Source organism: Leucoraja erinacea, chromosome 27 (genome assembly GCF_028641065.1).
Source record: "Leucoraja erinacea ecotype New England chromosome 27, Leri_hhj_1, whole genome shotgun sequence".
Taxonomy (NCBI): Eukaryota; Metazoa; Chordata; class Chondrichthyes; order Rajiformes; family Rajidae; genus Leucoraja; species Leucoraja erinaceus.
Genome location: NC_073403.1, coordinates 31,592,149 through 31,617,847, shown reverse-complemented (window position 1 = coordinate 31,617,847; position 25,699 = coordinate 31,592,149). Strand labels below are relative to the sequence as shown.

Sequence of the window (25,699 nt, the reverse complement as noted above, 5' to 3'; positions counted from 1 at the left end):
ATATGAATTTTTTGTTGGGTATTTACTATTTGTTTTAGCGTTTAACTTTATAATTTCTACCTTTTTTTCCAAAACTGCAAATAACAATTTGTTTCTGTTACTGCTGTTCAGTGCTTTTTCTTTACATTTTAAACAGATGTTTCCGAAGAAGAAATGCAAAATTGTCAATCCAAATGCCCAGCAAAAGAGACAACATTCGTAGAGATTATCTGAATTTGGACTACTATAATGTGATGATCTACAGCACATTCTTAATGGGAAAGTAGTGGGCAGAAAGGCATGTCATGCGTAGTTTGAAGAGCAAAAACTTGTAGTTTACAAGTATAGAATTGAGTATAGAAGTTGGGGTGTAATGTTAAAATTGTACAAGGCAATGGTGAGGCCAATTCTGGAGTATGGTGTACAATTTTGGTCGCCTAATTATAGGAAGGATGTCAACAAAATAGAGAGAGTACAGAGGAGATTTACTAGAATGTTGCCTGGGTTTCAGCAACTAAGTTACAGAGAAAGGTTGAACAAGTTAGGGCTTTATTCTTTGGAGCGCAGAAGGTTAAGAGGGGACTTGATAGAGGTTTTTAAAATGATGAGAGGGATAGACAGAGTTGACATGGAAAAGCTTTTCCCACTGAGAGTAGGGAAGATTCAAACAAGGGGACATGACATGAGAATTAAGGGACTGAAGTTTAGGGGTAACATGAGGGGGAACTTCTTTACTCAGAGAGTGGTAGCTGTGTGGAATGAGCTTCCAGTGAAGGTGGTGGAGGCAGGTTCGTTTTTATCATTTAAAAATAAATTGGATAGTTATATGGATGGGAAGGGAATGGAGGGTTATGGTCTGAGCGCAGGTATATGGGACTAGGGGAGATTATGTGTTGCATGGACTAGAAGGGTCGAGATGGCCTTTTTCCGTGCTGTAATTGTTATATGGTTATAATGCCAAAATTGAAAAGTTGAGGAAAAACAAGGTGTATAGAGTTGCTTATTGGTTACAATCTGAGGAATATGATGATGCTACTGATTATGATATGCCAATGTACCAGCTAGTACCTGATCTTCTCCATAAAGACTTGGTCTTTTGCTAGAAATTGTAATTTCTTTACTTATCTGTTACGGACTTGCAGCATATAATACAATAATATTAAAGATGATATTGAGAATATCACATTTTTGGATTTTCAAACAGTCTGGGTGTTTATTACTATTTCCGTCACAACTGTCAATTTTGTAATTAGCTACAATTAGGTAACTAACTAATTATATGCTTTAATTTCAGGTCATCCAAGTAAGATGTTTCATATCTGTTTCAGAATGCTTCAATCTATAATAACTGACATTTTCATTTAGTTCCCTGAATTTTTAAGAAAGTTATGGGCTTTTATGTCAATTGATGTCCTCAATCACAGTTTTTGAGTTAAGTCAATGGAAAAGCAATAGGGAACAAGATGCTAATTTCCGGGTATGAAAATGACCATAACTTTTTTAATACTGAAGATATGAAAATTAATTAGGTATCAAGTTAAACTTATTTTTATGCTTTATCTGATGGGATAAATTACATGCTTAATTTTTAAAATCTCAAAATTTTGTAACGTTCCTAAATATAGGTAAACAATATCCACCGACACTCCTTGTCTGTCCTGCCATTTATTGCTTCAAATAATTCCAACAAATTGGTCAAACAAGACCTCCCCTTAACAAAACTATGCTGATCAGCCTAATTTATCATGAACTAATCAGCACTCCAGTACCAAGAACCTGTAACTACTTTTCTTTGGTCAATTATTTAGCTCAGTGCTATTGATATTGGACATCTGCATCATTCTGATAACATTTCAAAGTAATGCAGAGACTTACAGCGATTTCGCTTCTCCTCCTTCTCTTTGTTGTTGAGCCTCTCTGGAACGGCTATGTCATAAGGAGAGTCAACCTCTTCTGTGTTCACTGGGTCCATCTTGAAGGGAAACAAAAAGATTAACCATGCAACGTTTGCAGAGTAAAGAGCCTGTTCTGAACACTCTCGAAGTTTCCAGGAAGCAATCAGAGTAGAAGCTTGATTGAGAATACTTTTTGTATTTGCAGACCCATTTTCATATTTCATCAACAACAGACAAACAAAGCCACAACACATGATATATGGAGATAGTAGTAAATAAATGGGAAGAAACAGACATTTAGTCTAAAACTCCTAAAACCGGAAAATCGTTCAGAAAGAAATTTCCATCCAAAGTGTCAGACATCAAAACACCAGGGGTACGAGGGCAGCAGATGCATGGACACACCACAATGCACAAGCTGCTGCAATACAACAGATGCATGGACACACCACAATACACAAGCTGCTGCAACACAGCTGCATGGACACACCACAATACACAAGCTGCTGCAATACAACAGATGCATGGACACACCACAATACACAAGCTGCTGCAACACAGCAGATGCATGGACACACCACAATACACAAGCTGCTGCAATACAACAGATGCATGGACACACCACAATACACAAGCTGCTGCAAAACAACAGATGCATGGACACACCACAATACACAAGCTGCTGCAATACAACAGATGCATGGACACACCACAATACACAAGCTGCTGCAAAACAACAGATGCATGGACACACCACAATACACAAGCTGCTGCAACACAGCAGATGCATGGACACACCACAATACACAAGCTGCTGCAACACAACAGATGCATGGACACACCACAATACACAAGCTGCTGCAACACAGCAGATGCATGGACACACCACAATGCACAAGCTGCTGCAATGCAACAGATGCATGGACACACCACAATGCACAAGCTGCTGCAACACAGCAGATGCATGGACACACCACAATACACAAGCTGTGCTACAGCACATTGATTTATTGTTTGATCAAAATGATAAAACAACACTTTGGGAGTTCCTTCACCATCTGATCATCTGCCCATTTGGGCTGCAGTTTGGAGGTTGGAGACTCCCCTCCATCTCTGGGGCAAGTAATACCCATTATTAGTTTAGAGATACAGCATGGAAACCGGCCCTTCAGCCACAGAGTCCACACTGACCATCAATCACCCGTTTACACTAGATCTATGTTATTCTACATTCTCCGACGTAGATGCGGGTGGGTGCTCCATTGGTGTCCTGGATCACCAACTACCTCAATATGCCAGGCAACAGAACTGTGTCTCGGACATGGTGGTGAACAGCACCGGGGCCCCACAGGGGACGGTCCTCTCTCCCTTCCTGTTTGCCATCCACACCTTGGACTTCAGATATAGTTCCGTCTCCTGCCACCTGCAGATGTTTTCAGGTGACTCTGCAATTGTGCGCTGCATCAGTGAGGGGGGAGGGGGAGGGGGAGCTGAATACAGAGGAGTAGTCCACGACTTTGGTGAGTGGTGTGGGCTGATTCACCTGCAGCTCAACACTGACAAGTCTAAGGAGTTGGTGGTGGACTTTAGGAGGAGAGGAACACCCCTGTCCCCTGTCTCCATCAATGGTGTGGATGTGCAGTTTACTAAGAAGTGCAAATACCTTCGAGTGTACCTGGACAGTAAACTGGACTGGTCCAGGAACGTTGAGGCCCTGTACAAGAAGGGACAGTGCCAGTGCCATCTTCTTCCCTGCCATGTGCTGGGGCAGCAGGGCGAAGGCTGCGGATGCCAATAGGATCAACAAACTCATCAGGAAGGCTGGCTCCCCCCTGGGAATGGAGTTGGATTCATGGGAGGTTGGTCTTGGAGGGGAGGTTACTCCTCAAACTGTGGAGCATCCTGGACAATACAGCTCCCCCCCTCCATGACACACTGGCCAACCTGAGGAGCACCTTCAGCAACAGACTAGTTCCACCAAGATGCAGGATAGAATGCCGCAGGAGATCCTTCTTCCCTGTGGCTAACAAACTGTACAACTCCCACCCCCACCCCCCTTCTGTCGTGGGGTAGACTGAGACTGACTCCCCTCCCTTTCCCCACCATCCCCAATCTTTGCACATCGCTCAAGCCTTTTCACTCATCACGTTAATTTCATGTTTCATGTATTTAGTGTTTTTATGACTGTTGGCAGATCAATTCCCCTCCTGGGATAAATACAGTTCTATCATATTGTATCCACTCCCTATAAACTGGGGGCAATTTACAGAGGCCTACTAACCCACACGTCTTTGGCATTTGGGAGGAAACTGGAGCACCTGGGGAAAACCCTTGAGAATACGCAAAGTCCACAGACAGTACCCAAGGTCAGAATCTAGCCCGGGTCTCTGGCGCTGCGAGGCAGTACCATTTTTACGACCCCACTGAATATTATTGTTACATAATGATGCAGCTGGTAGAGCTGCTGTCTCACAGGGCCAGAGGGTTTTCACCAGCTGTTCCAGATTCCACCCACATCCCAAATACGTGTGGGTTAATTGGCCTACGTAAATTGCCCTATTATATTGGGAGTGAGTGTGAAAGTGGAATAACTTAGAACTAGCGTGAATGGGTGGCTGATAGTCAGCGTGGACTCAGTGGCTGAAGGGCTTGTTTCCATTTCCATCTCTAAAACAATATCAATCACAAGTATAATTTTGTTTCATTTCCAGGCACATACCGTTTGGAGGATACACTCATTGATCATCTTATACCAGTCTCCAATGACAGAGTCTATGTCATATTGTATGAGGTACTCTGAACCTCCTCTTGTTTTCAACTGAAAATCAAGGAGAGTATTGTTAATACATTGTTATGAGATTTGTTAAGTCTTTAGGTATGTTAAGGGGAAAAAGATTAGCAAAGTCAAATGTGGGACCCTTGAAGGCAGACACGGGTGAAATTATTATGGGGAACAAGGAAATAGCAAATGAGTTGAACAGGTACTTCGGATCTGTCTTCACTAAGGAAAACACAAACAATCTCCCAGATGTACTGGAGGACAGAGGATCTAAGGGGGTAGTGGAACTGAAAGAAATTTTCATTAGGCGAGAAATAGTATTGGGTAGGCTAATGGGTCTGAAGGAGGATAAATCCCCAGGGCCGGATGGTCTGCATCCCAGGTTCCTCAGGGAGGTGGCTCTAGAAATAGTGGATGCATTGGTTATCATTTTCCAATATTAAATAGACTCAGGATCAGTTCCTGAAGATTGGAGGATAGCTAATGTTTCCCACTTTTCAAGAAAGGAGCGAGTGATAGAAAACGGAGAATTACAGACCAGTTAGCCTAACTTCAGTGGTGGGAAAGATGCTGGATCTTATAGAAAAATATAAAATGATAAAAGGACTGGACAAGCAAGATGCAGGAAAAATGTTCCCAATGTCAGGTGAGTCCAGAACCAGGGGCCGCAGTCTTAGAATAAAGGGGAGGACATTTAAGACTGAGGTGAGAAAAAAAACTTTTTCACCCAGAGAGTTGTGAATTTGTGGAATACCATGCCACAGAGGGCAAAGGTGGCCAAATCACTGGGTGGATTTACATAGAAACATAGAAATTAGGTGCAGGAGTAGGCCATTAGGCCCTTCGAGCCTGCACCGCCATTCAATGCGATCATGGCTGATCATCCAACTCAGTATCCTGTACCTGCCTTCTCTCCATACCCTCTGATCCCCTTAGCCACAAGGGCCACATCTAACTCCCTCTTAAATATAGCCAATGAACTGGCCTCAACTACCCTCTGTGGCAGAGAGTTCCAGAGATTCACCACTCTCTGTGTGAAAAAAGTTTTTCTCATCTCGGTTTTAAAGGATTTCCCCCTTATCCTTAAGGGAAGAGAATGATCTTGCTATTTATTTGCAATAAAATGAATGGGTAGCACAGTAGAGCTGCAGGTAGTTTTAGTTTTAGAGATCGAGGACAGTTTGGATTTGATGGAAACAGTTCAGTTCCTGTTTAGTTTACCGCGTTTACGTGTACTGAGATACAGTGAAAATGTTTTGTTGCCTGCTAACCACTATACTGAAGTGTACGATTCTTCATACACGCATCAGTCATTTTGTAGCTTCAGTTGTCTACATAAAATGATGCTAATCATGGAAATTAACAGCAGAATATTCAACCAGAGTTTGGACATGCCGCTCAGTGAGAATGGCAGAAAGGTTCAGGTTGGAGGTGATGCTGGGGAAAATACTGATGAAGACGGGGAAAATAGACTATGAAAGGAATTTAGCGAACAACATAAAAACTAATAGTAAGAGTTTTTATAGCTATATAAAAAGAAAAAGGGTGGCTAAAGTGAACGTTGGTCCATTGGAGGGTGAGACTGGAGAGTTGTTGGTGGGGAACATGGAAATGGCAAAGGCATTAAAGGAGTATTTTGTATCAGTCTTCACCATAGAAGACACAAAAATATTCCAACGCTGGATAAACAGGGGGCGGTAGGAATGGAGGAGCTAAATACTATTAAATCACCAAGGATGGTGGTATTAGGGAAAATAATGAGACTGAAGGAGGACAAATCCCTGGGGGCCAGATGGATTACTGTGAGGGTCTTGAGGGAGATAGCGGTGGGGATTGTGGATGCATTGGTGATAATTTTCCAAAACTCCCTGGAGGCAGGAACGGTCCCATGGGATTGGAAAATGGCCAATGTAACACCTATATTTAAAAAAAGGAAGTAAACAGAAGGCGGGTAACTATAGACGGTTAGTCTAACATCGGTGGGTGGTAAAATGTTAGAGACAATTATTAAAGAAACACTAACGGGGCACTTGGATAAACATGACTTCATCGGACAGAACCAGCATGGTTTTGTGAAGGGGAAGTCCTGTTTAACGAATCTGCTCGAATTCTTTGAGGAAGTAACAACCCGGGTGGATAAAGGGGAACCGGTGGATGTGGTATACTTGGACTTCCAAAAGGCTTTTGACAAGGTGCCACATAAGAGACAATTGCTAAAAATAACAAATTATGGGATTGGGGGTAATATATTAGCATAGGGTAGAGGATTGGCTAACAAATAGGATTCCAGCAGAGAGTGGGGATAAATGGTTCATACTCGGGATGGATAAACCGGTAACTAGCGGGGTTCCGCAAGGGTCGGTGCTGGGACCCCAGTTTTTCAAAATTTATAAAAATGAATTGCAGCAAGGAACCAAGTGTAATAAAACAAAATTTTCGGGCGATAAAAAAAAGGGAGGAAAAGTAGGGGATGAGGAAGATAGGAAGAGTCTGCAAAAGGATATAGAAAGCTAGATGAGTGGGCAACAACTTGGCAGATGAAATTTAATACTAATAAATGTGAAGTCATTCTCTTTGCCAAAAAGGGTAGATAGGGCAAGTTCATTTCTAAATGAGGAGGGCTGCGTGTGTAATGCAACGCAAAGGGGATCTAGAGGGTATAGTACATGAATCACTGTAAGTTAGTATGCAGGTGCAGCAGCCATCATCAAGGCCAATGGAGTTTTGGCCTTTATTGGGGGGATTGCCTATAAAAACACGGAGGTCTTGCTGCAGCTGTTCACAGTATTAGTGAGACCACATTAAGAATGACTGTGTAACTTTTTCTGGGGTCCATACTTAAGAAAGGATGTACTAGCCCTGGAGGCAGTGCAGCAAAGGTTTACAAGAATAATAATTCTGCAATGAGGGAGGGGATTGACATATGAGGAAAGGTTAAGTAGGCTGGAACTCTACTCTTTGGAGTTTAGAAGAATGAGAGGCGATCTCATTGAAACATATAAGATCGTGAACTCCTTGATCGGGTGGATGCACCTGCCTTGTTCCCATGATCGGGGGAAACTAGAACTAGGGGACATAGTTGCCAGAATAACTCCCTCTCTTATAAAACTGAGATGAGGAAGAACTTCTTCACCCAGAGGGTGGAATTCCAGAGATTCACCACCCCAGGGAGTGTGGAAGCAGAAACTTTAAATATCTTAAGACTAAAATAGATTTGGTTTTTTTAGCTGCCAAGGGGATAAGGGGCTATTTATTTGGGCAGGGATATGGACAGTAGAGCTGCAGTTAGTTTAGTTTAAGAGATCGAGTGATCTCCTGGACAATTTGTCGATCGCCTAGATTGGGGTCGGAGAGGAATTTCCCGGATTTTTTTCCCGAATTGGACCTGGGTTTTTATCCGGTTTTTTGCCTCCCCCAGGAGATCACGAGGTTCTTGGGGTGGAGAGGGGTGATAGCGGTATAAAGGGGAGGGTAGTGTCTTGTGTTCTGTGTCTTGTGTCTACTGTTTGTGGGTAAGTGTGTCTGTTTAGTGTTCAGCCATGAGCGAATGGCGGTGCGGGCTCGATGGACCTGGTGGTCTGCTCTCGCACCTACTTTCTATGTTTCTAAACAAAGGATGTCTGATTTCATTCGTTTTGTAAGAGAACTATTATTTAAATATGTCGATGCCTCTACTGAAATGAGAGAAAAGAATGCATTATAAAATACTCCATGATCTGATCGATTGAAGAACTAAAACACAGATTCTTTCAGAAGAAGCTTGAGAAATCAATTCCATGCGTGTCTTGTATGAAAGATCTCTGCTCTCACCTCTAACACATTCTTTTTACTCGACTTGTCCTTTGTCGCCCATCCGACTGTTGCTCCTTTCAGTTCAACCGTATATTCAGGTATAATCTGGCCAATAGCTTGTTTCTGTACAAAGATCAACACAGAATGTGAAAGATGCTGTTGGCCTTTTCCAAACGATTGCCTTAGAGCTGAGGGAAGGGAGGTGCGAAGATCAGAGAGATATGGTGGGCTAAATGAGGGGGGTATCTGCTCAATTTGCTTCAATTATCCTGGTCGGGGGGGAAGGTTTGATCAATCGACTGATCTTTTCCAGACACAGTTTGCAATCCATTGCGACATTCATGGATTTGCTATTTCATTTTAATAATCAGGAAAAATCCAAAATATCTCCATTTCATTATTTTTGTTTCTACTCTGTTAAGTAATTATGATATTACAAAACATATCTTTCTACCTCTGCCATCTCAGATATCATTTGACTGCATTTAGTCAAATAGAATGTAGAAAATGGAACGATTCAGAGGTAAATTGCAACTTTCCCACAGCAAGCCGATTGTAATCGGACATATTGTTTGAACAAGTTGGGCTCTTTCCACTCCCCACAGCCGTGTCACTCTGTGATCTTTCACTGACCCCTTCAACATGGCCTGATTCAGGCACTTCTCATCCAAACCCAACATCAACTCTTCCAATCCCATCCCCCAATAGTCACACTTCCTGCAGACTCCCTGCCACCCATAATCTCCCCCAGGTCCTATCCTCGATGGGTTACAAACCCCCCCCCCCCCCCAACACTAAATGCTTCCAATTATAATACCTATATTTAAATCTGTTTAGCATGTTGCTTCTTTCAACAATGCCCTAAAACTGGTATGCCTCGCTCCGTCTCTCAATCCCTCCAATTGCAATCTCTTGTACAAGTTTGCTCCTTCCTTCCATCCTCTCCAGTAATGTCTCACCTCTCTTGGCTGCAGAGTCACAGAGTCATACAGTGTGGGAACAGGACCTTCTGCCCAACTTGCCCACACCGACCAACATGTCCCAGCTACACTAATCCCATCTGCCTGAATTTGGCCCATATCCCTCTAAACCAGTCCTACCCATGTACTTGTGTTTCAGAAACCCAATGTTTCTTAAACTTTGCGATAGTACCTGCTTCAGCATTACCTGTCTAATGAATGTTTCATTGTCCCTTTAATCCCTTCACTCACTTACTTTCAGCAAGGCAAAGGCCCCAGAGTGATACAGTATACAAACAGGGCCTTTGATCCACTGTCTACATTTACTCATTTACAAGAACTCATTTACTGACACTAATCTCTTCAAGATCCCTCGTCAGACACCAAATGTCACCCATCCTGTTTCTCCAGAGATGCACCCTGACCCGGTGAGTTACTCCAGCACTTTGTGTCTACCTTCGGTATAAACCAGGATCTATAGTTCCTTTCTACATACTAATATGCAAGGGCAGTTTGAGACTGAGAGAGATGGTGTTGGGGTCTTGAAGAGCTTTTCAGTGGACCTGGTGGTATCTATCTCAGGTTAGAAAAAGGGGTAAGAGAGCAGATTGCAGGAGCCTTGATGAAGTTCTTTGCAACTTCTCTGGGGAGGTCACGGAAGACTGAAGGGTAGCTGGAGGGTCATTCTTTTATTCAAGAATGGAAAGAATCTAGACCGGTGAGCCTCATGTCAGTGGCTGGGAAGCTATTGGAGAAATTTCTTCAGGATAGGGTTTGCTCGTATTTGGGAGAAAATGGGTTAATGTGCGACATGGCTTTGTTTGCAGCAGGTCATATCTTGCTAACTTGATTGTGTTTTTTTAAGGAGGTGACGAAGGTGATCGATGAGGGTGGGTGGTGGTTGTTGTCGACATGGACTTTACTGAGGCATTTGATAAAGGCCCACATGGTAGGCTGATCGAGAAGATTAAGCTGCAGTGGATTAACAGTGACATGGTCGTATGGATTCATAGCTGGTTTACTGAGAGAGTACAGAGTGTTCAGGGGGAAGGATATTCTGTCTGGTGGTCTGTGACCAGTGGAGTTCTGCAGGTATCTATGTTGCACTGCTATTATGATGTGATGGTATAAGACATTTGCCTTCCATCACAGTGGGGAATGTGAGGCGGTCGAAAAAACAAGGGTGTGCTGCCCGCACTGGTGAGGACTCGGAGGGAGTGCCGTGATCTTGGTGTTTGCGGGGATATTGCTACATTAAAACATCCCGGAGTCCAGTGCGAGTATGGAGGCTTTCTGACTGTTCGGGCGGAAGGGGACTGCAGAGAGAGAGAGTGATAGCGGTCGGTACAACTCTGGTCACATCACGGTGAAGGAGCATGTGTGTGTGGCCCGGACATTGAACTGATGGTGTGGGCCTCTGCTTATGCTGTGTGCCCTGGGGACTCTCACATGCCGCTGTGGTGGCTGTTTAAGTCTATGTTTAATTTTTATGTGGTTATGTATCTTGTTGCATATTGTTTTACATGTTCTTTGTATGACTGTTGGCAAATCAAATTCCTTGTGTGTTTACATACTTGACTAATAAATTAATTACAATTCTAGGTATATATAAATGACTCGGATGTAAACATAGACCGGTGAAAATGATCCCACTACTTCATTGTTTCCATTGGTTTAATTTGTAATATTGTAAATTTGTAAAGAAATGTCATTACCAGGCTCCCTGCAGACTGATTCTTGGGATCTTTGTAAAATGTCAGTATTCCCCCCTGCAGAACAGTCCAGGATGACGCCCAGTTCTTCCTGAAATTAGGAAGAACAAAATCAGTTATGCCAAGCCTTCAGAAACAGAGGTGCAGCGGTGAGCAACAGGAGAAATTATGATTGATCCTATGTCAGTGCATAACCCCGATGGGAATTAATCAGTAACAGAAGAACCAGGCACAATAGGATTATGGGTGATTAATGAAATAATACGAGAAAAATTAGGTGCAGCCTACATCCCAATGACATGAAAACTGAATTCTCCAATTTCAGGATACCCCATCTCTCCCCTCCTCCTCCACCCAGCCCTCCCCGCCCCCCACTGATGCCCCCATACACCTCTCTTATCACTCCTGTGGAATTCTCTGCCTCAGAGGGTGTTGGAGGCCAGTTCTCTGGATACTTTCAAGAGAGAGCTAGATAGAGCTCTTAAAAATAGCGGAGTCAGGGGATATGGGGAGAAGGCAGGAACGGGGTACTGATTGGGGATGATCAGCCATGATCACATTGAATGGCAGTGCTGGCTCGAAGGGCCGAAGGGCCGAATGGCCAACTCCTTGTTTATTGTCTCCCCTGCCCCTGACATCCAATTTATTTCCCCTCCTCCATCCGCTCATCTCCCACCTTTCCCTATCCCAGGTCCACATTTTTCTTCCCACCCCTCCCTCTCGCCCTACGTTTCACTCCCCACCTTCCTTCCGTATCAGCTTCCACCATCCACATGCTTTATTCTTCCTCTAGCCTTGGTTCACCATCTCCACCCATCACTCCCCCACCTTTCTCATCTGCTAATCAATCCCACTTTACCCGGATCCCCCCAGCACTTGCCCTTGCCACATCCCACCCCCATACTTAGTTTTACCATCTATCTCACCTCGACTCCATCAGACTGAAGAAAGGTTCTGTCACTACACATTATCTGTCTGTTTCCTTCCACAGATGCTGCCTGACCCACTGAGCTTCTCACTTTTTTTTGCAAATATACTTAACTTGCAAGTGAGGAAACAAGCAGGAAGGAAGAGATCTGTCAGAGAGCTTTAAATAACATCCTATTTATTGTACAAGCAAGCTGTACACAGACACAAAATACTGGAGTAACTCAGCGGGTCAGGTCGCATCTCTGGAGAAACGGAATAGGTAATGTTTCTGGTCAAGACCCTTCTTCAGACTGAGAGTCTGGGGAGAGGGAAACTAGAGGTATAAAAAAGCTAGAGAACAAGTTAGAGTTGGCACCGATGACCCAGGAGCCCTCAATGGTCGATTGTTTTGCTGTGGAGGAGGTGAAAAAGGGATACAAACAGTGAAACTAGCAGGATCACCAGGATGGGGGAGAGACGGAGAGAGAGGATGCAAGGGTTACTTGAAATTAGAGAAATCAATATTCATACCATTGGGTTGTAAACTGCCCACGTGATATATGAGGTGCTGTTCCTCCAATTTGCATGTGGTCTCACTCTGACAATGGAGGAAGCGCAGGTCAGAAAGTCAGTGTGGGAATAGGAAGGGAAGTTAAAATGATTGGCGAGAGATGGCATAGGCCTAGGCGGACTGAGCGGATATGTTCAGCAAAACAATAGTTGAGTCTGTGCCTGGACTTGCCGATACCTGGACTTGTCCACACCTGGAGTAGCGGATACAGTAGATGAGGCTGGAGGAAGTGCAAGTGAACCTCTGCCTCACCTGAAAGGACTGTCAGGGTCCCTGGATGGTGTCAAGGGAGGAGGTAAAGGGACAGGTGTTGCATCTGCTGCGGTTGCAGGGGTAGGTACCTGGGGAGGGGGTGGTTTGAGTGGGAAGGGATGAGTTAACCTCTGAGTTGCAGAGGGAACGGTCTCTGCGGAAAGCAGAAAGGGGTGGAGATGGGAAGATGTGATTAGGGGTGGGATCCCATTGCAGGTGGTGAAAATGTCAGAGGATTATGTGCTGTATGCGATGGCTGATGAGGTGAAAGGTGAAAATTTCACTGAAATTATCCATGCATTTGGAACTCCAGAACTGTGCAGACACAGATCCTGAGAGTTATTGGGAAAGATTTCTCACCTGATGCGCTTGCCGTTATCTGCCACCTTGGCTTTGTTTAAAATTCCAGCTTTGTCCAGCGATTGGGACTAAACAATGGAAGGGAAATCACAAGTGAGGACATACAAATGGACAATGTCAGCCACGCTCTGCCCATGCACATCAAACACCCAATGAATAGGTGCGTTACAAGGGGAACAGAAATGAGCTACATGCTGGGATTTGAGAACCGAAAACACCAACACCAAGAACCCTACAATAAAGTGAATACCCACAGAGTCTCCATAACAAAGAGAGTCAGAAACTCAGTGACACTGCACAGCCCCAACTAACACCATGGGAATGTTAATGATATGAGAATGCATCAGGCACAAAGTGATGGCTACATTTAAACAAAAATTGTCCAAAGTTGAAAATTCAGATCTTTAAAAAGTCACCCGATGATAGGATCCCTGGTGGAGCACCATGCATAAAGAGTAAACTCCGACAGAGGAGCGGGTCAAGCTGGGATGCAGGATTACAGAGAGTGGATCGGTGTGAAGGAGGAGGTGGCTTCACACACAAGAGGAATCACTAACGTGTGGGAGCAGCATCTCAACGCGCTGCCCAAGTGCAAGCTCAGCACTAAAGTCAGACGCATTTCGTCTATGGGTAGGAAATAACGCCTTAAAGAAACAAAACAGAAATTAATTCATTTCATAGGTTTATTGCATTTAGTTGCTTGCATTCAAACCATGCAACAAGCTCCCTTCCTTGTAGGATTCTCTCAGAGGTTATTGCAGCGCAGAATGGATGGTCCTAAAGGGCTGACAATGAATATCAGAAGGTCATTCATCTCCAAGATCATTTGATATGCTGTACCTCCAAACACAGTGTGGAAGGATATTACATCTGGAGTTAATATGGTTGGCTTCACTCAGCTTGAAAACACATCAGCAAAGAAAATAATCCATGCCAATGTAATAACTGCATTGTCCAAACTATTTCCAAAATCTGGTTCCATTGCAGTTCACTGTAAAACATGTTATATTCAGCACAACTGACCAAGATGCAAACGCACTTTGTGATCTCTGAAGGGCCTGTCCCATCAGCATGCGATTGCATGCGTCTAGTGTGACCAAACGTGGTGGCTTGAGCCGTACGGCCTCGCTGGGCTGGCCCCACTTTCCACCGTGGAGCCGTCTGGAGTTGTGCGGGGCTGGTCCCGACATCATACTGACCAATCAGCTGGGCAGGAGGCGGGTCGACTGAATTTGGATGTCGCACGGCATCGGGCGGTGATGTCGTCGCGCAATGGCGCGCTGGGCGGTGACGTCATCGCGCAACACCACGCGCTAGGCATACAGCATCAAGACGTTGCATACGGCGTCGAGACGCTGCGTACGGCGTCGAGATGGTGCGTACACCCGTCGAGGCGCTGAGTACGGCCTCAATGCGGCTGCAGGCCGACAGGCCGTTGCCACGCGGAATTTTTGGACAGTGTCAGTTTTTCGGAGCCCCGCGCGATGTCAGGACCAGCCCCGCACAACTCCATACGGCTCCGGCGATCGAAGTGGGACCAGCCCCGCGAGGCTGTACGGCTCAAGCGACCACGTTAGGTCGCGCTAGCCGCATGCAATCGCATGCTGGTGGGACAGGCCCTTGAGAATGCAATCATTTTGTCAGGTGCTTTGCAGAGTCAGTGCTGGTGCACCAGAGACCAGTGGTATGAACCGTCTTCTAACACCATCTCTTCCTTTCCTGTTGCATGTTCATTCTTGATCTTTTTTTTAAATTTTTCCCCGATTTGCTTCCAGGAAAAAAACAAGGCACTTACTTTAAAATGTCCTGCAATAAATTCCATATACAAAACAGCAGGGAGAGAATAAGACACAAACATTGCGGACTAGACTTCCCATGCACAGGCAATGAATATCTTGCGTAGGAAGAAGCTGCAAATGCTAGTTTGTACCGAAGATAGACACAAAATGCTGGAGTAACTCAGCGAGTCAGTCAGCATCTGAGGAGAAAAGAAATACGTGCCATTTCAGGTTGAGACCCTTCTTCAGACTTGCTTCAGTCTGAAGGAGGGTCTCGACCCAAAACGTCACCTATTCCTTTTCTCCAGAGATGCTGCTTGACCTACTGAGTTACTCCAGCATTTTGTATCTATCTTCGATACAAACTAGCATTTGCAGTTTCTTCCTACGCAAGATATTTATTGCCTGTCCATGGGAAGTCTAGTCCGCAATGTTTGTGTCTTATTCTCTTCTTATTGTGTCTTCTATGGAACAAATATCTTGCCCATTATGTAACCCATAGATCTTGAGGGGAAATAACTTCTTTTTTTTTTGTTTTTTTTAATTTATTTTATTAGAAGTTAATACAGTACAAAACAGTACAGTGGAACCTAATTTTAGGTGCCAACTATGTCATACCATAATCCATTCTATGTACAACCTCTACTTTTATGTTTTGAGAAGGAAGTAAGCAAGACAAGAAAAAGAAAACAATGGAAAGGGGAAAAAGTGGAAAAATAGATGGTAGAGAATAGAAAAACGTGAAGTGTGTATAAAAAAAAAAAACAGTAGAAAGTAGAAATAGGAGAGAAGGCCCCTTAAAAGAGAAATTTTCAAATCTGAAATCAGCAATCTTTACGGTACCGCTGCATCACATGATTCCAAAAAGTCGATGAAAGGAGACCAACTCCTTAAGAATTGGTCATATTTATCTATTAGTCGGAGTCTAATTTCTTCAAGGCGTGCTATGTCCATCATATTCCTAATCCACCTTTTAACAGTTGGTATGGTTGTATTTTTCCAAAATTTAAGTATCAATTTCTTTCCAATTATTAACCCATAATTAAAAAAAATGTTTTGGTCTTTATTTAAATTGATATCCCAAATATAATCCATTCCGTTTTAGGTTCTATTGTGGACTTAAAAAGCTTTGTAAATATATCAAATATATCGCTCCAAAATGTATTCAACTTTGCACATCCTACAAATGAATGTGTTATATTAGCGTTTTGAAACAAACATTTATCGCATCTGGGAGAGACGTTTGGATAAAATTTATTCAACCTCGTTTTTGAATAATATAGTCTATGTAATAATTTGAATTTAATTAAATTATATCTTGCATTAATAGAACAATTATGTGTGTTCATCAGATACTTTTCCCATCTATCCTTCGAGATCTTTATCATTAGCTCATGTTCCCAATCTTCTCTTAGTGCTTCAGTTGAGGGTAATTCTCTATTTAATATATTATTATAAAAGTATGATATTAGCTTTTGTGAATCAGCCTTAATATTCATTGCTCCTTCTAAAGGGTCTAAAAATATAGTTTGAAATCTATGTATACATTTCTTCATAAAATCACATATCTGTATATATTTAAAATATTGATTATCCTTCAGTTTAAATTTTAATTTTAACTGTTGAAATGATAACAGTTTGCCCAATTCATACATATCCCCTACCAGTCTATCCCATTGTTGATATGTTTTGTCGGTGAGAGATGGTTTGAATGCGGGATTGTTCAATAGTGGGGTTAGTACTGATAGATTATTTAATTTCAAGGATACTTTTATTTGTTTCCAAATTCTTATTGTATTGTGAATAATTGGGTTCTTCTTATATATTATACTATTCAATTTTATTGGTGAGAGCAAGATCGTTCCTATATCGTGCGGATAGCACTCCTCTTTCTCCATTCTTATCCACTCCAACTGCTGAGTGTAACTATCCAACCAGTACATTATGTTCTTAATATGCACTGCCCAGTAGTAATACATAAAGTTAGGTAATGATAAACCCCCAACTTCTTTAGGTTTACACAAATGCTTTCGTTGAATTCTGTGTGCACTGTAATCCCATATAAAATTAGTGATAGTAGAATCTAGTTTTTTGAAAAAGTATTTTGGAATATATATTGGGATCGCTTGAAACAAATATATTAATTGTGGTAAGAAAGTCATTTTTATAGCGTTAATTCTACCTATCAATGAGAGCGGGAAATAACTTCTATCGTGTTCTCGTTACAACATATTGCATGGTATAGGCCACTGAATTAAGCTTTTAGGTTTTAACACATCCAAGATCAATTCTGTGCCCTTACCAGAGTTATTATTTTGGATTAACAATTATATTATGTACAATTTATTTTCAGCTACATATAAATTCCCAACCCTTTGTTCTTATTGTAATGGAATTGTTTTAGTACCATATTTGCATTTTAAAAGTTTTAATATAGTCGCTGCCGTGTCTCTTTCTAAAACATGAAAAAAACAGTGTCTATTCAAAATAGTTGTATCTAGGACTCGAAGAACACAAAAGCATTCAAGTGCTATCACGAGTCGAAATATAAGTATATATATTTCAGACTAAATCAATACAGTGCCCTCCATAATGTTTGAGACAAAGACCGATCATTTATTTATTTGCCTCTGTACTCCACAATTTGTGATTTGTATTAGAAAAAATCACATGTGGCTAAAGTGCACATTGTCAGATTTTAATAAAGGCCATTTTTACACATTGGTTTCAGCATGTAGAAATTACAGCAGTGTTTATACATAGTACCCTCATTTCAGGGTACCATAATGTTTGGGACACAGCAATGTCATGTAAATGAAAGTAGCCATGTTCAGTGTTTTGTTGCATATCCTTTGCATGTAATGACTGCTTGAAGTCTGCGATTCATTAATAGAACAATTATGTGTGTTCATCAGATACTTTTCCCATCTATCCTTCGAGATCTTTATCATTAGCTCATGTTCCCAATCTTCTCTTAGTGCTTCAGTTGAGGGTAATTCTCTATTTAATATATTACTATGAAAGTATGATATTAGTTTTTGTGAATCAGCCTTAATATTCATTGCTCCTTCTAAAGGGTCTAAAAATATAGTTTGAAATCTATGTATACATTTCTTCATAAAGTCACATATCTGTATATATTTAAAATATTGATTATCCTTCAGTTTAAATTTTAATTTTAACTGTTGAAATGATAACAGTTTGCCCAATTCATACATATCCCCTACCAGTCTATCCCATTGTTGATATGTTTTGTCGATGAGAGATGGTTTGAATGCGGGATTGTTCAATAGTGGGGTTAGTACTGATAGATTATTTAATTTCAAGGATACTTTTATTTGTTTCCAAATTCTTATTGTATTGTGAATAATTGGGTTCTTCTTATATATTATACTATTCAATTTTATCGGTGAGAGCAGGATCGTTCCTATATCGTGCGGATAGCACTCCTCCTTCTCCATTCTTATCCACTCCAACTGCTGAGTGTAACTATCCAACCAGTACATTATGTTCTTAATATGCACTGCCCAGTAGTAATACATAAAGTTAGGTAATGATAAACCCCCAACTTCTTTAGGTTTACACAAATGCTTTCGTTGAATTCTGTGTGCTCTGTAATCCCATATAAAATTAGTGATAGTAGAATCTAGTTTTTTGAAAAAGTATTTTGGAATATATATTGGGATCGCTTGAAACAAATATATTAATTGTGGTAAGAAAGTCATTTTTATAGCGTTAATTCTACCTATCAATGAGAGCGGGAAATAACTTCTATCGTGTTCTCGTTACAACATATTGCATGGTATAGGCCACTGAATTAAGCTTTTAGGTTTTAACACATCCAAGATCAATTCTGTGCCCTTACCAGAGTTATTATTTTGGATTAACAATTATATTATGTACAATTTATTTTCAGCTACATATAAATTCCCAACCCTTTGTTCTTATTATAATGGAATTGTTTTAGTACCATATTTGCATTTTAAAAGTTTTAATATAGTCGCTGCCGTGTCTCTTTCTAAAACATGAAAATAATATTGTCTATTCAAAATAGTTGTATCTAGGACTCGAAGAACACAAAAGCATTCAAGTGCTATCACGAGTCGAAATATAAGTATATATATTTCAGACTAAATCAATACAGTGCCCTCCATAATGTTTGAGACAAAGACCGATCATTTATTTATTTGCCTCTGTACTCCACAATTTGTGATTTGTATTAGAAAAAAATCACATGTGGCTAAAGTGCACATTGTCAGATTTTAATAAAGGCCATTTTTACACATTGGTTTCAGCATGTAGAAATTACAGCAGTGTTTATACATAGTACCCTCATTTCAGGGTACCATAATGTTTGGGACACAGCAATGTCATGTAAATGAAAGTAGCCATATTCAGTGTTTTGTTGCATATCCTTTGCATGCAATGACTGCTTGAAGTCTGCGATTCATGGACATCACCAGTTGCTGGGTGTCTTCTCTGGTGATGCTCTGCCAGGCCTGTATTGCAGCCATCTTTAGCTTATGCTTGTTTTGGGGGCTAGTCCCCTTCAGTTTTCTTTTCAGCATATAAAAGGCTTGTTCATTTGGGTTCAGATCAGGTGATTTACTTGCCCACTCAAGAATTGACCATTTTTTTAGCTTTGAAAAACTCCTTTGTTGCTTTAGCAATATGTTTGAGATCATTGTCTTATTATAGAATGAACCGCCGGCCAATGTTTTGAGGCATTTGTTTGAACTTGAGCAGATAGGATGTGTCTATACACTTCAGAATTCATAATGCTACTACCATCAGCAGTTGTATCATCAATGAAGATAAGTGAGCCAGTACCTTCAGCAGCCAAACATGCCCAGACCATAACACCCCCACCACTGTTTCACAGATGAGGTGGTAAGCTTTGGATCTTGGGCAGTTCCTTGTCTCGTCCATACTTTGCTCTTGCCATCACTCTGATATGTTAATCTGTCCACAAGACCTTTTTTCCAGAACTGTGGTTACTCTTTTAAGTACTTCTTGGCAAACTGTAACCCGGCCATCCTATTTTTGCAGCTAACCAGTAGTTTGCATCTTGCAGTGTAGCCTCTGTATTTCTGTTCATGAAGGCATCTGGTAATTGACAAATCCACACCTCTCCTGAAGAGTGTTTCTGATCTGTCGGACAGGTGTTTGGGGATTTTTCTCTATTATAGAGACAATTCTTCTATCATCAGCTGTGGAGGTCTTCCTTGGCCTGCCAGTCCCTTTGCGATTCGTAAGCTCCCCAGTGCTCTCCCTTCTTCTTAAAGGGCCTGTCCCACTTAGGCGATTTTTCAGCAGACTGCCAGCGACTGTCAAGTTCGCGGCACTCGCCTGAAAAACTGGGAATTGTAACGGTGACTGTCAGAGTGGAACACACACTCAAACACATCGCAAAGGCGGGGGCCAGGGAAAGCGGGGGAGCGCTGTCTGAAATTCACACGGTGCAAAGCCAAGGTGATACAGACGCACACTGCGATGAACAGGAAGGTTAAGATGGTTAGCACAGTGTACGGTAAGTCCTTTAAAAGAGGGGGGAGGGGGAGTGAAGAAGGGGGCGGAGAAGAGGGGAGAAGGAGTGGAGCCACTTTTAAGAAGCCAGACAACTTTTAATAAGCCAGAGATACACAGTTGTGAAGTTTAGCGGCCATTTAACATTACCGGTCGGTTATCCTTGGTTCTGAAAACTCATGCTTAAGTTTTTCCCCCAATGAGCCAATGAAAATGACCGGTCAGCAAAGGCGATTAACTAAAACTACCCAAGACTACTTCGACTACCCATGACTACATGGCAACCCCACTACAACTGCACCCAGGACTACAGGATTAGCGATTTTCTTCATTGTGACCAATTTTTCGTCGCAGACATTTTTTCAACATGTTGAAAAGATTGCGGCGACCATACTGAGGCCATGACTAGTTACCAGACTCCAGGAACTCCATGAAGGAGACTCACCAGAGATCAGCAACGGACATGTGGCGATCATGAGGCGAGCGCAGTCTCCTGCACTCGCCTAAAAAGTCGCCTATGTAGGACAGGCTCTTAATGATGTTCCAAACAGTTCATTTTGGCAAGCCTAATGTTTGGCTGATGTCTCTAACAGTTTTATTCTTGTTTCTCAATCTCATAATGGCTCCTTTGACTTTCATTGGCACAACTTTGGTCCTCATGTTGATAAGCAGCAATAAAAGCTTCCAAAGATGATGGAAAGACCGGAGGAAAGACTAAGTGCTGAGAGCTCTCTTATACCTACATTAAGGAGGCAATTAAACACACCTGAGCAATTACAAACGCCTATGAAGCCATGAGTCCCAAAAAGTACAGTGCCCTGAAATGGGGGGGACTAGGTATAAACACAGCTGTAATTTCTACATGGTGAAACAAATTGTATAAAAATGCCCTTTAATAAAATCTGACAATTTAACCACATCTGGCACTTTAACCACATGTGATTTTTTCGATTATAAATCTCAAATTGTGGAGTACAGAGGCAAATAAATAAATGATGGGTCTTTGTCCCAAACATTATGGAGGGCATTGTACCGTCTGAATGATTTTAACCTGGATCAAGTGTAAGTGATAACAGCTTTGAGCATCCTCTGTTATAATTTAAGTAGTGAGAGGAGGAAAATCCAATGGGCAGCTGGAGACTGGGAAGGAGGGGCAATTAACTAGCGGAAGCTGAAGCAAGAAATCCAGCAAATCAAAAACTGCCAGTGTCACCACTAACGTACAGTCGTTCCGTGCTACCGTCTATGAAACAATTTGAAGGAGAAAACTTTGAGTGCATTTTCTCTATTTCTTGTTCCTAGAAAATATATGCGAGTTCGGTGAACTTTTGTAACTTTGTCGGTGCCAAAACATGGCAACACTTGTGTACTGGCTAGGTGAGGTCTGCGACATGATTTTATTGGGTTGCGTGGGTTTTCTCTAAGATCTTCTGTTTCCTTCCACAATCCAAAGATATACAGGTTTGTAGGTTAATTGGCTTGGTAAAAATGTAAATTGTCTCCAGTGTGTGTTGGATAGTGTTAATGTGCGAGGATCGCTGGTCAGTACAGACTCGGTGGGCCGAAGGGCCTGTTTCCGCACTGTATCTCTAAACTTTACAAAACAAAGCATTTCACTGAACCTTGGTATATGACAATAAAGTATAATTGAATCATTGAGCTCAGTGGGAATAGGATATTGGAATACATCCTGCTTTCCTGGATGAATCCAGAGCATACTGATAACATCTCCCTTCTCTTTAACAATTGCAAAGATACTTAGATATTTGGCCAACCATCTGATGAAAGGGTGTGCAACACAGTATTGACCTTACACTGATAAACCTGGCGCACACAGCAATGCTGCCACTGGACATGGTGGGTTCCTTTGTAACAGTGGGCATTAAGAACACAAGCAGTCAGATCAACTCTTCCCCACTTGAAACGAGTTTAGCAATGCATGCATTCAATAACAATTGCCACACGGTTAAACTAGCAGGAATTCCAACCAGGAATTACTTCTGCATTATGAAGGAAGCGCAAACAACAATTTCATTCAAGAACTGCATAAATCATACTTTTCCTTCTCAGGGCAATGAACAAACTGCTTCCCTTCTCTATTAGTGCGCAACAAAATCTGATATTTTAACAGTGGGGATGGGGATAGGGATTGGCACAAAGACCCAAGTCCTGGGGTAAATCAATCAAGATCATATTGAATGGTGGGTTAAAAGTTCGGGCTCAATGGCCTACTCTGCTCTAATTTCCTTGTGTTAATCTCTACAAATGTTACAATGTGATACCATAGAATATTTATCCTAGGAGGCAAATTATTTTCAGTCTCAGTCTACCCTACGACAGAAGGGGAGAAGTTATAAAGTTTGATAGCCACTGGGAAGAAGGATCTCCTGCGCCATTCTGCCCTGCATCTGGGTGGAACCAGTCTGTTGCGGAAGGTAGACAAATACTTCCATAAAACCATTAAGCTGCAGGGCTTTCACTACGTTGGAAAAATGGCAGATGAAGTTTAATCCGAGCAAGCGCGAGGTGTTGCAGTTTAAGAAATTGAATATAAAGGGAAAATATACAATTAATGGCAAGACCCTGAACAGCAGTGAAGTACGGAGGGATCTTGGGTCCAAGTCCATAACCCCCTGATAGTGGCAACACAAGTAGATAGAGTGGTTATGAAGGGGTATTGTATTCTTGCTTACATAGGCCAGGGCATTGTGCATGTCAGGAACCATTTATAGGACATTGGTTAGGCTGCATATGGAGTGTTGCGTGTGTAGCTCTGGTTGCCCCATTATTTTAAGGATGTGGACGCTTTGGAAAGGGTACGGAGGAGATTTACCAGAATTATGCCTGGATTAGGGATAATTAGCTACAGGGAGAGGCTGGACGAACTTGGATTCTTTTCTCTGGAGCGCCTTAGGTTGCCTGACCTGATTGAAGTATATGAAATTATTCAGCATAGATAGGGAGATTAGGATAGATTGTCAGAATATTGTTCCCAGGTTGGAAAAATCAAATAGATAGATATAGATATGCCATTTATTGTCACTATACATGTACAGTGAAACTGAAAGCTGCTCGTACTCAGTGCATACATACAATTTTACACAAAAAACAAGAAACAGAAAACAAAACAGAAGGGAGATGGGGGGGGGGGAATAGGTGCACAAATTCTACGGCGCTACATACATATATACATATATACAGATGGAAGTCCGTGTTGGGCGGTGTAGTCAGTGAATGTGTGGATTTGAATTCATGGTAGATATAATTCTCGGGAAGCAGCTATTCCTGAGTCTGTTTGTCCTGGATTTGATGCACCTATAGCGCCTTCCAGAGGGCAGCAGGTCGAACAGTCCAAACGCAGGATGGGAGCTGTCTTTGATGATCTTCTTTGCCCTGCTAAGGCAGCGGGAGGTGTAGATGTCCATCAGGGAGGGGAGAGGGCAGCCAATGATCCTCTGCGCTGTCCTGGTTACCCTCTGAAGCCTCTCCCTGTCTGCCATGGTGCAGCTGCCATACCATGCTGTAATGCAGTATGTCAGCAGGCTCTCGATGGACGAGCGGTAGAAGGTCAGCAGCAGGTTAGAGTCTAGGTTGTGCTTCCTGAGGACCCTCAGGAAGTGCAGCCGCTGCTGAGCCTTCTTGATGACCGCTGTCGTGTTGTCCGTCCAGGAGATGTCAGCCACGATATGGACGCTGAGAAACCGGAAGGTGTTGACCCTCTCCACACACTCGCCGTTAATGTGTAGGGGGGCTAAGTCGGTGCTGTGCCTCCTGAAGTCGACAATGAGCTCTTTTGTTTTCCTGGTGTTCAGAGCCAGATTGTTTTCTGAGCACCAGGTTGTCAACTTCAGGACTTCCTCTCTGTAGGCTGCCTCGTCTCCCTTTGAAATAAGTCCGACCACAGTAGTGTCGTCAGCAAATTTGACGATGCGGTTGTTGTTGTGGGCCGGACTACAGTCGTAGGTGTAGAGACAGTATAAGAGGGGGCTTAGCACACAGCCCTGTGGGGAACCGGTACTCAACCTGCGAGTGGAGGAGAGGTGGGGGCCAAGTCTCACAGTCTGGGGCCGGTTTGTGAGGAAATCCTTAATCCAGGCACATGTGACAGTGGGGAGGCCGAGAGTGACCAGTTTACCAATGAGGATGTCCGGGATGATTGTGTTAAAGGCTGAACTAAAATCCACAAAGAGCATCCGGACGTAGCTCTGCCCCTGCTCCAGATGGCTCAGCACAGAGTGGAGAGCTACGGTGATGGCGTCTTCTGTGGATCTGTTTTGGCGATAAGCGAATTGGTGGGGGTCGAAGTCTGGTGGTAGATAGTCCTTGATGTGCTGGAGGACCAACCTCTCGAAGCACTTCGTGATTACCGGAGTGAGGGCCACAGGACGGTAGTCATTAAGGCTGGTGATGGGAGACTTCTTCGGCACAGGGACGATTGTGGCTGATTTTAGGCAGGACGGAATAACTGCCTGGGCCAGGGAGAGATTGAAAATTCTGGTGAAGATGGCAGTGAGCTGGTGGGCGCACGCTTTGAGCACCTTACCAGGGACTCCATCTGGGCCGGTAGCCTTCTTGGGGTTCACTGCCAGGAGCACCCGTCTGACATCGTGTTCCCCGACAGTGAGTGGGGTAGTACAGGAGCCAGGTGAGGGTGGGAACAGGGCTGTAGCAGGTGAGTGCTGCTGTTGTGATGTCTCAAAGCGGGAGAAGAAGCAATTTAGCTTTTCTGCCAGCGGCGCACTCAGGTCTTCTGACTTTGTGGCACAGCCTCTGTAGTTGGTAATGTCTTGTATGCCCCGCCATACCTCCCGTGTATTATTGCTGGACAAGTGGGACTCTATGCTCCTCTTGTGATCCGCCTTGGCCTTTTTAATACCACTTTTCAGGTCGGCTCGAGCAGCCCTGTACAGAGCTCTGTCACCTGACCTGAAGGCAGCATCGCGGGCTCTGAGGAGTGTGCGGACCTGACTGGACATCCAGGGTTTCTGGTTTGGGAAAACCCGTATGTTTTTGTCTACAGTCACATTTCCGATGCAGAACTTGATATAGTCCAGCACCGATTCTGTGAGAGTTTCCAGGTCCTGGTGTTCGAATATGTCCCAGTTTGTCTGTGTAAAGCAGTCCTGTAGATTGGAGAGTGCATTTTCAGGCCAGGTTGTAACAGATTTTATGGTGGGCCTGGCACTG

General features: G+C 42.8%; 1 protein-coding gene across 4 annotated transcripts in view; it reads right to left on the bottom strand.

Annotated features, from left to right (window-relative positions):
- LOC129710404 (rho GTPase-activating protein 27-like) overlaps window positions 1-25,699 on the bottom strand; it is a 257,949-nt gene that overhangs the window by 20,553 nt on the left and 211,697 nt on the right. For 3 of the 4 annotated variants that reach the window (XM_055657383.1, XM_055657379.1, XM_055657380.1), the window contains 6 exons: window positions 13,766-13,852; window positions 13,209-13,276; window positions 11,120-11,207; window positions 8,464-8,568; window positions 4,594-4,692; window positions 1,855-1,951 (listed from right to left, as the gene is read on the bottom strand). In XM_055657383.1, the coding sequence (XP_055513358.1) occupies window positions 1,855-1,951; window positions 4,594-4,692; window positions 8,464-8,568; window positions 11,120-11,207; window positions 13,209-13,276; window positions 13,766-13,852 (544 nt within the window). The remainder of the gene's footprint in view (window positions 1-1,854; window positions 1,952-4,593; window positions 4,693-8,463; window positions 8,569-11,119; window positions 11,208-13,208; window positions 13,277-13,765; window positions 13,853-25,699) is intronic. The other variant, XM_055657381.1, reaches the window with a different exon arrangement.